Here is a 13,891-nt window from a genome sequence, read left to right as displayed (position 1 = left end):
GTTTTGGAACCACTATTCTGAGGCCTGAGAAATTATTTTTCATATTATTTTATGTGTCTTAACATTATTATATAAGTACATGAAAATTTTGATGAATTAATTTTAGCGAATTAATTTTAGTGATTGTGAGCTTAATTGAGAAAAATGACTAAATCACATAAAGGGAAAAAGTTTTATTTTGCAAGCTTAATGTGTTAAATAGCTAGAGAACCATAAATAGGAGTCTTTAAAGAGCAAATAGACTTTTAGGAAAAGACTTGGCCGGCCATAGAGATAAAGAAATTGAAAAGTCAAAATTGGTGGGTAATAGGTGACTTATTTGGTATTAAAATAAAACAAAAAGGAAAAAGTTGTCATCTTTTCATCTTTCTTCTTCATCCACCGAAAATACCAGCAAAGAGGGGGTTTTGAAAGCTCAAAAACATCAGCCACTCTTCACCCTTGCAAGTAAGTGATTTTGATGGCCTTTCTTGATAATTTTTGTACTTTTGAGACCCTTGCAGCATAATCTAGCTAATGAAGGGACTATTTTGCAAAATGGTTGAAAGTCTAGGGTTTTTCCATGAGAGTATTCATGTGGTTTTCTGAATTTTTTATGGAAGAAAATGAGTCTTGTTTATGTAATAAACAACTTTTGTGAAATAAGTTTGCATGAAAGCACCTAAAAAGGGCTATTTTGTAAAGTTGTAAAATAGGTTGTAAATGTGTGAAATAATTGAAACTATGAGTTGCTATAGTTATAAAAAGAATTCGTCTAGGCTTGGTAAATGAGGAAATTCAATAAAAATCGATTTACGAGCTTAAGGGAAAAATCGTAATTCTTGTAAAGTCTAAGGGCAAAACGGTCATTTTTCCAAATTATGAATTATAGAATTTTTTAATTAATGTAATGATTAAATGAGTTAATTTCATCATGTTAGATCAAGAAAAATAGAGATTTTGGCTTAAATAGGAAAGTACGAGGTTATGGACTAAAATTAAGTAATTAGCCGAAATTGCATTCGATGCAAGTCCGTGCGACTAAATAAACATGTTTTCCTTGTTATTGTTAATATACTTGAAATATATTTTGCTATGATTGTATTTAATTATATGTTGATGGAATATGTCATTTCATTGAAACAAGTAAGTTGTACGTAAATAATGCAAAATTCAATGTTATCATGTATCATATGATTAGTATAGTATGAATTGTTGATTTGCATTGTGAATGAGAATTTTATATAATAAAGACTTCCGGTTGAACATGAGGAATAGATTTGGATATTCATGCCATGACATTGGGTGATATGTGTGCTAGTGTAAGACATGTCTGGGACATGCATCGACCACATTATGAGAGCCAGTGTAAGACATGTCTTGGACATGCATCGGCCTCGAGATATACAAGCCAGTGTAAGACATGTCTGGAACATGCATCGGCATTGAGACGAGAGCTAGTGTAAGACATTTCTAGGACATGCATCGGGCCTCGAGATTACAAGCTAGTGTAAGACCTGTCTGGGACATGGCGTCAACTTGTTGTGTTTCAGTGTAAGACCTGTCTGGGACATGGCATTGGCTTCGATATATGAAAGTCAGTGTAAGACCTGTCTGGGACATGGCATCGACTTTGATGTGTTAGCCAGTGTAAGACCATGTCTAGGACATGGCGTCGACATCTTATCCCATGTTTGGGGGTATTGAATATCTTTTAGTATTCCAAATGGTTCAACGGGAGGTGTATGATTTATATCGAAATGATAGAGCTTATGACTATGTTGTGAGTGGTATAGGTACTTACATGAAATTGATAAGATGTGAATTCAATTCATGTTGTATGATTAATAATGAATGAATATGAATAAGTATATGAGTATGTTGAGTAACACAGGTATGTATGCCAAACTCATGAGAAATGATTTCGGTTTATGATGCACATTTGGTGAGGATGTAAATAGGTAAATCATGCCTATGAGAATGATTTTGTGATGACCTTATGATTATAGGTCTATACTTATGATGTATAAACATGTATTTTTACCAATGTGGTGAAAATGAATTAATAAAGTGTGATAAACTTAGTATCATTAATTTACACTAAAATAGTTTTGGACAGCAGCAGCAGTCCGACTTTGAAAATCCACCAAAAAATTGTGGAAAATTGAGTTAGAGGCTGAATAAAATATGAAATTAAAGTTTAATTAGTCTAGTTTCACATAAAAGAAACGGTATAATCAAAGAATTTTCATATTATGAAATATTTGAATTGTTGTGAGACAGAGTCAGAATGATTTCGAAATCTCCTGTTCTGATTTGAGAAAATCATTGAAAATTTTACAAAAATAATTATGGGTTATAATTTATATGCTTAGAATCCTTGATGAGTCTATTTTCAAGAGAAATAGACGGGAACATTATCCCAGTTTCGTATTATGAGATAATTAATTTTTAGTAAAGAGGGGGTCGGAACTATCAAATAGCGAGAAAGGGGTAACTTTAAAGATTCAAAATTACTTATTGGCTAGACTAAAAATTCTGAAAATTTTATGGTAAGAAGTTATGTGAGTGTAGTTTCAAGTAAAATTTGTAAATATTAATTTGGGGTTCTGTAGCTCTTGATATGAATAATTTAGTGACTGTGACTCGAGAAAAAAGCTTGACCTGAACATAGGTAAAAAGGCAATTATGAGAGTATTACCTTGAGAACATGTTGTAAGAATTGGTGGAAGCATATTGATAATTTGCTTATTATTTTTATATGGACTTACTAAGCGTGAAGCTTACTCCCTTATTTCCATTTCTTTTAGCTTTGACAGGTTAGCTCGGGGTTGGAGATCGTCAGAGGCAGCATCACACTATCAAGTCATTATCTTTGGGATAATGAAGCGTATGTTAGCAATTTTCAAGTGAGTGGCATGTATAGGGATTTAGTTTTATGGTATGTGTTATCATGATTTTAGCCAAATGTATTGGCTTATATTAAGTTATATGTATATTTCCATGGGATGTGGCTCATATTGATTACGGTTTGTAACTCTAGCTATTCATGTTATGTCCAATGTTTATGATGTGATTATGTTTGGTTGCCATGCATGGTTGGTTATATGACATGTGTGTTGGATGTATGCTCTATGACCATTTGAGGTGATCATAGTTATGTAGTAATTGTATGTTATAAAAACAACATGACGATGGTTAAATATGAGTGCTCGAGTGGTAAGTTGGTAACTTAGCATAATGGTAAAAGTGGTCACCAAAATGACGAGTCTTATGAATGTGAGTTAATGAATCTAGACTTGGTATTTTATGAGTAGATGCATTACATGTAAGGGGACATGTCAATATTATGAATGTGTCTTACTAAGGGGTGTTTAATCACTAAAATGATGCCATGATTTGTGATTTTGATGTGCATAAAGCTGTAAGGGATTATGGGTAACATGAAGGCTTGGAAAATAGCCTAAGTGTTGGCCTCACGGGCTAAATAGGGACAATCGAATACATGCTCAATAAAATCTCCTCCCAATCTCACTTATCTAAGTATTCCTTTTGAGTCGTCAATTCTAGGTTTCTAAGTTATTGGATTAAGTCCAAATCTTACAACTTAGTCCCTAAAAATTAAATTATTATTTGACATTTCAATTAATCAACTACAAGAGATTTTAGTTCATGCCTATCATCAAAATTACCAACCCATTCATTTTCATATTAATTTAAACAATTAAATCACACGAAAATAAAATGATTTAGAAATGCTTAGAAAATTGCAATGAAGTCATCAATTGATTGACGAAATAAAGAGCAAACTTGAAATTCCACAACCTCAATTATAAAGTTATAATTTTGGATTAACGAAATAATACTAAATTCTATTAAATCTTGTTGTAAAACTCAAAACATGCAAAGGTACCTATACCTTTTGAGTGCAAAAGACTAAAAGTACTGAAAAAGTTCTTAACAAAAAGTGAAACAAATAAACCTAAAAATTGCCTAATGAAAAAGCTCTCCTCAAAATATGTCTTAAGGTGACTTAAATAGTCTAACATATTTTGACCTAAAATGGATAAAAATACCCCTGTTTAACAGTTGACCTAAGCTTAGTTGGACTAAAAAGTGCTCATGTAGAATTGTCCTCGTCACGCTTCAATGTCCAACATCCTCAACAGTTTGCTCCCAAGGATGTTTGGCAGCTTCAATGTCGCAACCATGTTTTCTAATGTCACGACTTGCACCCTTAGACGACTTGGACTCTTATAATATTGTGATTGCCCACAATGTCGTGACCTTGAAGGCTCAATGTTACGATCCTAAAGGCTAATGTCGCAACATCATTCCCTTGTTGCAACTTCAAAAACAATCCACTTATAGTGTAATTTTGTTGAAGTTTAAGTCCTTGTGATGATGGAAGGCTCTGGTGTCGCAACACCAGATCCTTGGTGTTGCGACCTTGACCATAGTGACAACTTTTCTTCAAGTTTTCACCTTAACCCTTTCCTGCACAATCTTGATGTAACCGTTAAACTTACAATGATGCTATTTTGCCATTTTGCTTTCAAAAAGTACTAAAAATGCATAAAAACTAAATTATAAGGTAATATCCAATAGTTACCAAAAAGTACTACATAAAGTCATGAAACACTTAAAAGAACACATTTTTAAGTGTTAAAAGAGCTTATTTTGATGTATCAAATTACGATAGATCAATAAATTTTTGTGGATACTACTTAATTGAATATACTTAACTACTACTGAATGCTATAAAACTAAGTTAAATTTTAATTGTTATATAATTAAAATATTAATCAAGTGATAATTAATATGTTTAGAGTTTTATTTAATTAATAATTCTATTTTACATAAATAAAATTAGCACAACTTTATTTTTATAATAATTTTAATTATTTTTAATTAATAATTGTAAATTAAATTATAATTATCATAATTTCTTATATTCTATACTTAGAGTTCTATTCAAGTAATAATTTTATTCTAAAATTAGTAAAGCTTTGTTTACAAAACTTTTAAAAAAATAATAATTATAAACTAAAGTATAATTATTTTAAATATGTAATTATTACAATTTTTGTTAAATTATAAACTTTTTAAATGTATAATTATCACATATTTTATTTTACATAATTTTTTAATTAATAATTTCAAATTAAATGTTATGGCTTTTTTTAGATTTCAATATAATAGTATGATGAAAACTAAGAATACCCTGTCTGTTTAAACTTTTCCAAATTTGTATTTTTTTTATATATTAGATATAAATAAGTTTTTTGCTAACAACGCGGTTAATTGAGCTGATATTTGGAGCATAGATTGTGTATGCCAAGTATAAATCAGCATTATTTAAAGAGTTCATTAGAATTTTAACCCGAAATGATTAAATCCTTAGTCACCTCCAATCTCTTTTCTTCTTTCAACTTTCTTTCTTTTACTCGTCATGTCTAAAGCCATTCTCTCTCGTATCAAACCTCTCCACACCCCAAAGAGCACTTCTCTTTCACCGTTGCGCGTCCCTCCCCATGTCAAAAACCTCATCAATGAAACCATTCAAATCCTCAAAACCCACCAGCAATGGCCGGATTCCCTTCAAACCCGTTTTTGCGACGAAGAAACCCGCGTTTCGGAGATTGCCCATTACGTGTTTGATAAAATACATGACGTAGAATTAGGTATAAAGTTCTTTAATTGGGTTTCTAAACAAGAAACTCTGCATTTTCCCTTCAATGGGTTGGCTTATTCTTCATTTTTAAAGCTCCTAGCGAGGTTTAAACTATTTTCCGAGATCGATACTGCGCTGGAGAATATGAAAATGGAAGAAACAAAACCTACGTTTGAAGCTTTCTTATTCGTGTTTATGCGGATTATAGCTTTGTTGATAAAGCTCTTGAACTGTTCTATTCTGTGCTTAAGATTCATGACTGTGTTCCTAATCTGATTGCTTGTAATTCGTTGCTTAATATGCTTGTGAAGTTAAAAAAAGTTAAGATCGCCCGTAAAGTGTTCGATGAAATGGTTGTAAGAGATGGTTGTGTGGATAATTATAGTGTCAGTATAATGGTGAAGGGTTTATGTAGCATAGGGAAGGTTGAGGAAGGTAAAAAATTGATTGAGCATATGTGGGGGAAAAGGTGTGTTCCAGATGTTGTTTTTTATAATACATTAATTGATGGGTATTCTGCTAAAGGTGATGTTGAAAAGGCTAATGAACTTTTTAAGAATATGAAAATGAAGGGATTTTTGCCTACCTTGAAGACTTACGGAGCCATGATAAACGGGTTTTGTAAGAAAGGGGATTTTGATGCAATAGACAAGCTTTTGAAAGAAATGAAAGAAATGGGTGTCTCTGTTAATACTCAAGTTCATAATACCATCCTTGATGCTCGATTTAAGCATGGTTTTGAGGTTAATGTGAAAGACACTGTAAAGCAGATGATTAAGAGTGGATGTGAACCTGATATTGTTACATATAACACTTTGATTGGTGGTTTATGTAAGGATGGGAAGGTTCAGAAAGCAGGTCAGCTACTGGAACAGGCAAAGAAGAAGTGGTTGACACTGAATAAAATTAGTTTTACCCCTTTGATACAATGCTATTGTAAAATAAGGGAATATCTTGTGGCACTAGATTTGCTTATTGAAATGTCAGAGAGGGGACATAAACCTGATGTAGTCGCTTTTGGATCTCTTGTCCATGGACTTGTTGCAATGGGAGAGGTGGATGCTGCATTAACAATTCGACACAGGATGTTAGAAAGGGGAGTTTTGCCTGATGCTGGTATATATAATGTTTTGATGAATGGACTTTGCAAGAAAGGAAAACTTTCTGCTGCTAAAGTCCTCCTCAGAGAGATGCTTGACCAAAATGTACCCCCTGATGCATTTATTTATGCCACTCTGGTTGATGGGTTCATCAGGGATGGTGATCTCCATGAGGCAAAAGAACTCTTTGATGTCATGATTGGAGAAGGCATGAATCTTGGTGTTGTGGGATATAATGCCATGATTAAGGGTTTCTGCAAATTTGGAAAGATGAAGGAAGCATTATTATGCGTCACTAAAATGATGAAAGCACATCTTACCCCAGATCAGTTCACTTACTCTACTATTATAGACGGTTACATAAAGCAGCATGACATAGGTGGTGCCCTAAGGATGTTTGGACAGATGGTGAAAAGACAATGCAAGCCCAATGTGGTAACGTACACCTCCCTAATCAATGGGTTTTGTAGAAATGGAGATTTCATTACGGCTGAAAAAGCTTTTAAAGAGATGCAATCTTGTGGTTTGGAACTTAATGTAGTCACATACACTATACTTATTGGGAGTTTTTGCAAGGAAGGTAAACTGGCAAAAGCAGTCCTCTATTTTGAGTTGATGCTATCTAACAAGTGCATTCCTAATGAGGTTACTTTCAATTATATTGTAAATGGCTTCACAAACAGTCCAGGTGCAGTTCTGGATAATCAGTGTTTGGAGAAGAGATCTCTTTTTCTTGAATCTTATAATATGATCATATCTGATGGATTGGTTCAAAGAGCTGCTGTTTATAACTCTATCCTCCTCTGCCTTTGCCAAAATGGAATGACTAGAATTGCTTTGCAATTGAAAGATAGGCTGATGAACAAGGGCTTCCTCTCTGACCCTGTCTCTTCCGCTGCCTTTCTACATGGCATTTGTTTGGAGGGACAATCAAAGGAATGGAGGAACGTAATTTCTGTTGATTTAAATGAACAGGGACTTCAAATTGCTTTGAAGTACTCAGAACTTTTGATCCAATGTCTGCCTTGCGGAATAACTTCTGAGGCATCGCTAATTTTGCAGGACTTGATTAAACGGTGCAGCTATGAAAACCAAAGGGAAGATCTCAAAATATCTGCAAAATAGAGGAAATGCCCAAAGTAAAACACATCATCTGGTTTTACTATATGAAAATAATATTTGGTTGATTTAACAGGTGAATTGATCTTGAATGAGTAGGGTGGGTGGTTAACTGCTGCTTTCACCAAATTACTCAACAAGTATATGGCGAACATTTTCTTTGCAGACCTTAACAATTCATTTTAGCTCAAAAACAACAAATAATGGAGTGGTGTAAATCAGGCAATTTAGTCTTCTTCAGTTTCTATTTTTGTTGGAAGCATAGGATGGATACTGACAATTTCTGGGCTAATCTCAGTAATGGTGCTTGTGCATCTAGGTCCACCATAATTGCATTCTGTCAACGCCATTGTTTTTAGTGACAGATTCTGAGGAAGAAATGAGTTGGAGGTATGAGTTTCATCATTTGACTCTTAATATGAGTGTAATCTAGAAAGTGTCTGTAACTAGTTTCTTTCACTGCTGAGTGAGTTAAGCAGCAGGCTAATCCATCCATGTACATGATAGAAATCTGATTTTTCAAGTAGTTGATGAGCTGACAGCTATGTATGATATGAATCTATTTTATTGGGTATACATTTTAAATCAATATGTTTAACCTTATATATCCTGTGGGGCTTTGATTACGAAAGAACCTGGTTTAATTTTAAGTTCTTGGTTTTATTTGTCAAAGGATTTGATTATTCTATTGTAGGAGCAAAAATGTTTTTATCTGATATATGATAAGAGAACTTTTACCATATATACTACCATAAGATGCATGGGTTTTCTTGGCTGCCTTACAACTTGCATAGAGGATTTTCGATTTGCAATATATGGCTACATTTTCTCATCACATTTTGATAAATATAGTTTGGGTTGATCAACCAATATATTAAACACCAACTTTCTTGTGTGATTGTCGAGATTGATTTATATATAGTTGATAATACTGCATGGACAATATGTGATTATCAAAACAATTCATCAAAAGTCCTTTGTGTATGTATAACTCTGCATTGGGCAGTGTGTGATGGCATTCAACAAATTGCTGATCTTTCTTTTTTTGATAGTTTCAGTTTTGGGATTGTAAGTTAAGAAGGTTCCTCTTCTTTTTCAGGTGTTAATTTGTTAAAATGTTTTAAATAGCAAGCTAAACTAAGAGCTTGGCTGGATCCTGTGTGACTCATGAAGAGAAGGCTCTTTTGCTGAACTTAGAACCTAACAAATTGTTTTGATAAATGTATATGGATTTTTCATTTGGGTAGGTCTAATATCCCCCTCGGGAAATTACCAATTGCTTTGCTCTTTGGTTATCAAATATATGAAGATTTAAGGACTTCTGATTTTTAGAGATTGAATATCTTAGAAAAAACAATCATTTACTAGCATAAAAAGCTATTATCACATACTATACAAATATCAAAGTGTATGTTAAAATTTGTTTTGAATATCGGGTTCTTTCTCAGACAAGTGTCCCAGAAAATAGCCCATATTACATCTTAGAGCAGAAAATAGTAATTGCATTACTTGTAAACAACATCAATGTTGGTTTATGTAACGAAGATAACTACATATCATCTCCCGTGTGAGTTCCATCTTTTTATGCAATAGCTTCAAATAGTGATTGCTTAAGTTTCTGATATTTTTGTCAAGCAGTGAAAGAATCACACTTCTAACGTGTTGTTTGCATGTAGTTTTCAGGCAGAAGCTAGTGTCATGGGGCTAGAACTTAAGCCTAGCAAACCGTGCGGCTTTGGGCAGAAACTTAGCTTCTAATCCACCTGAGTCAAAGATGAAAATTCACAATGGCAAAGGCAGAGGAGGATAGAGTCATAAACAGCAGCTCTTTGAACCAATCCATTAGATATGATCATATTATAGGATTCAAGAAAAAGAGATCTCTTCTCCAAGGACTGATTATCCAGAACTGCACCTGGACTGTTTATATAATTGAAAGTAACCTCATTAGGAATGCACTTGTTAGATAGCATCAACTCAAAATAGAAGACTGCTTTTGCCAGTTTACCTTCCTTGAAAAAACTCCCAATAGGTATAGTGTATGTGACTACATTAGGTTCCAAACCACAAGATTGCATCTCTTTAAAAGCTTTTTCAGCCGTACGAAATCTCCATTTCGACAAAATCCATTGATTAGAGAGGTGTACGTTACCACATTGGGCTTGCATTGTCTTTTCACCATCTGTCTAAACATCCTTATGGCACTACCTATGTCATGCTGCTGTATGTAACTGATACGAGTCACAAAAGCCCAAATTTTTGAAGGCGAGGCCCAATAAGCAAATTCCCAGCTCAATCAAGAAATCCATCCATACTTAGTTGAAAATCAGGCCAAATTGTCAAAGTGGCCCAAGTTGTAAAGTTTTATTTTTATTTATTTATTTATTTACTTAGTTTAAATTTTTATGTCAATATTCAGTCCAAGAGTCCCAGATAAAATGACCTTTGACCAAATTTCCATATTAAAATAATTAGGAGTTTTTTTTATTTTAGTTTTCTAATTAGATTAGGACTAGTTATAAGGCCTATTTAAAGGCATGGCTGTCCACCTTGTTAAACACTTATCATTATTATTAAAATTTCAGATTTGTTGAGAGCAGAATTTTCTTTGAGTTTTCTCCAAGATTTCTCTCTTGAGTTTTCTTTAGAAGTTGTTTTAACAATCTTTTTGATTGTGGGAGCCATCTTCAACCTTCTTCTTGCCATTGATATTCTTTGGAGGGAGATTAGAGCCGTTTGAAGGGAGTTGTGAGATCTTTCGAGATTTCAAGGCTTCTTAGGACTTATCTTTTAATTTCTTACTGTCAATTCTTTCTTTATTTCTACTTGTGCTGAATCATTATCTAATCTATTTTCTGTTCTTATTGTGTTTTCAGCCTTTTTCTATCTTAAGGAATCAGCCCAAAAATCCCCAATTTCTAGGGTTTTTCCATACTCTTTTTGAGTGAAATTAGATTGTCGAAATTTGGGAAAAACTATCTTGGTGTTCAATTGGGCAGAATCACAATCTCCTTGAGGGTTTCAAGAACCCTAACACTTATTTCTATTCTCAATTTGATTCTTTGCTGATTTGGGGATTTTATTTCAGATCTGAAAATTCAAAAATCTAATCTTTTAATTTTCTGTTTCGTTTCAGATCTAATTGTTTAGGGTTTTCGTAGGAGTTTCTCGTGACTTGGCAACTCGATCTTGGTCCGCGCGCAACCCTATATTAGTAACCATCTATACTAGTAGAGTAAGTGAACTAATCTGGGTAAGATGTGCTTTTATCATTCTAGTGACGCATAATAATGCTTCCTTCATCTTTCTAAATTTGCAGAAACCCTTAATCATGGCATTATATCCCACAACACCAGGATCCATGCCTTCTCCAATCATGATATCAAAGAGTTCTTTTGCCTCATGAAGATCACCATCCCTGATGAACCCATCAACCAGAGTGACATAAATAAATGCATCAGGGGGTACATTTTCTCTACTTGGTGTATGTATGTCTAAGGTGCAGTCAATTACTGGTAAAAAATAGAGACTGTTAGCAACAATGAGTTAGAATTATATAAAAAAAGAATGAAGCATTAAAATAATGTTTTTTCGAAAGGCAATATTGAATTATATTCAAACAACAATGGCATCGAAGAGAGATAAAAAATTATTTTAATTGATGATGAAGTAATATAATATTATGAGATTATTTTTTATTTTTGAAGTTGTTTATGCCAAGTAAGCAAGCAAACAATCTTAAATTCGTATATTTTATTGTTTGGTATATGTAAAAAATGTTTTGCATATTTGTTTTGAAAAGAAATTTGAAATTTAACAATTATTTTTAATCGTTATTAAATTTGATCATTAATTTAGGGCAAATATCATTTGTATTTACCTTCTTGTATAGTTCCAAATTTGTATGTTAGTTTAATAGTTTTATGTATTAATTTAATTTTTTTATTTTCATTATTTTTAAAACATTATTTTATTTCTCTCAATTATTTTTTCTTTTACTATAAATTAAATTAATCCTCATTTGATTCGCACAAATATATATTTTTGAATGAAATAGCCCTCATCTGTCCCGTTGGCCGGTATGAACGAGAGACTCTATTAGGACAAAAACCTATATTTTATTTAGGAAATAAATAATAAAACTTTTTTATAAAATTATAGAAAATAGATCAAAATTAATTTTAGAGTTTTGGAATTTTGTTTAAATAATTTTAAATCAATTTGTAGGTGTAGGGCTCTTTTTTGCACAAAACAGTGTAGTGACCAAAATAGTATAGGGAGATTGGTACGTTAGGGAAAAAGTACCAATACCTAGCCTTTGTATTGTTCATGAAACGATTTTTGATTAACAGGGTGCGGTACCTTTGGTCTCAAGTACCGGACCCTGAACACTTGGGATGCATTTTGACCTTGAAACATTCCTATTTCAATCTTAAATCATCCCATGTTGACTCCAAAACATTTTGCATTTAGAAATAATGTTTTAAAAGTTGAAAACAACCCTTAAAACATTTCTAAATTGGACTCCAATAAACATGTTTCAAAAACATTCATAAGTTATACTAGCATTATAATAAAAATATATGTAGTTGCATTAAAAACCAATCTAATTATGAAATATTTAAGAAATGCATGCACCCATTCATATGATATAGCATTTGGCTCAAGGTCAAAGTAAACAAGATAGAAGTAGAGAATATCAGCATTATAATTTATAGTAATATGAAACAAATATATATGCATCCCTAAATGATTTCACTATTACATGCTACTAGGTACAAATTGCAAATACAAATGTTTCATACTCTTCAATAATGACAATGGTGTAGTTTGTGGGTGATCCCTAAGACAATCCGAGCTCCAAGTTAAGAAAACTCACGCACAAAGACAACGTCACATTAAGGATAAAGCTTAGTAAAATAATATAAAAATACTTTATATACTAACCTTTAAAACTATAGTTTAAACTTCATACAAAAGTTTTATAAATCATTTAGAAGCAATGTTATTGGCAACTACTCAACAATTAAGAAAACAGAGGACAATTAAATTCCATGAAGAACATATAGAAATAATAGCATCTGATAATTTAAGTACTCACTTATTCAATGAAAGAATTAGTTTAATTTTAAAATTAGAACTAATTAATTCCAACCCTTAGTAAGCTCAAAGAAATTAGAATTGAATTACAAGAGACTAATAAGCTAACACACCAGAGTAACAGTAATACGCCGTAGCGTTAATGCCCGAAGACCAAAACAATACAGTAATAGTACACACCAAAGTGTTACACTCGAAGACTAATCACGGTTGAAACCGCATCTCTTAATAATTAGAAACAAACGTCCCGTATTAGCATACCAATCGTATCCTAACTATTTATCTAAACTATTAGGGCCTTGTTTCAATATTACCATAATATTAGTGCTTATTATTCAAGTAAATTTATAGTTAAACCACTGTGTCCATGGCATTACTATCTATGACATAAAACAACAATTTCAGTCATGGCATTATGGCACCACATTAAAATTTCAGAGTTTCGTTTACATCTCTATAAAGATAGTTCAATCAAAAGCCATTTATCAAATAGTTTTCATCCTAGAAAAAATACAAAATAATAAAAATATGAAATTAAAAATTATATAAATTATGAAAATAAAAAATAAAAAAAATATTTAAAATTATATAAAGTTATTAAAAGTATTTAAAAATTAATGAAATTTACAAAATATTATAAGATTTTATAAAAAAAATTTAAAAATATATGAAAAAAAATTATGAAAACATTTTTTTTTGTTTTGTTTTGTAGATATTTGGCTGATATATAAAGCCTAGATTAAATTTGAAATCGAGTTAGGTTAGATCTTTAAATAAAAAGTAAACTTTACCGGAATGAAATTAAAAAACAATTTTATCATAGGTGAAAGTAAAATTTAATTTATCATGATCAATTAAGAATAATTTTAATAAAGATCTTCAACAAAGGGGTAATTGTGCCAAACGCTAACTAATTAGG

General features: G+C 32.1%; 1 protein-coding gene and 1 long non-coding RNA gene across 2 annotated transcripts; both read left to right on the top strand.

Annotated features, from left to right (window-relative positions):
* Positions 1-352: 352 nt before the first annotated feature.
* Positions 353-3,058, top strand: LOC121208608 (uncharacterized). Its single transcript, XR_005903720.1, has 2 exons — positions 353-447; positions 2,790-3,058. It is a non-coding gene; the product is annotated as an uncharacterized lncRNA (long non-coding RNA).
* A 2,216-nt stretch (positions 3,059-5,274) lies between these two features.
* On the top strand, positions 5,275-8,475 carry LOC107897364 (pentatricopeptide repeat-containing protein At1g52620-like). Its single transcript, XM_041079720.1, is given in 2 exon segments — positions 5,275-5,831; positions 5,834-8,475. Coding segments are annotated over 2 exon segments (2,445 nt in total). The 5' UTR covers positions 5,275-5,431; the 3' UTR covers positions 7,879-8,475.
* Positions 8,476-13,891: the final 5,416 nt, after the last annotated feature.

The sequence above is a fragment of the Gossypium hirsutum genome, chromosome A10, assembly GCF_007990345.1.
Source record: "Gossypium hirsutum isolate 1008001.06 chromosome A10, Gossypium_hirsutum_v2.1, whole genome shotgun sequence".
NCBI classification, from domain to species: domain Eukaryota; kingdom Viridiplantae; phylum Streptophyta; class Magnoliopsida; order Malvales; family Malvaceae; genus Gossypium; species Gossypium hirsutum.
This window is presented reverse-complemented; position numbering and strand designations above follow the sequence as displayed.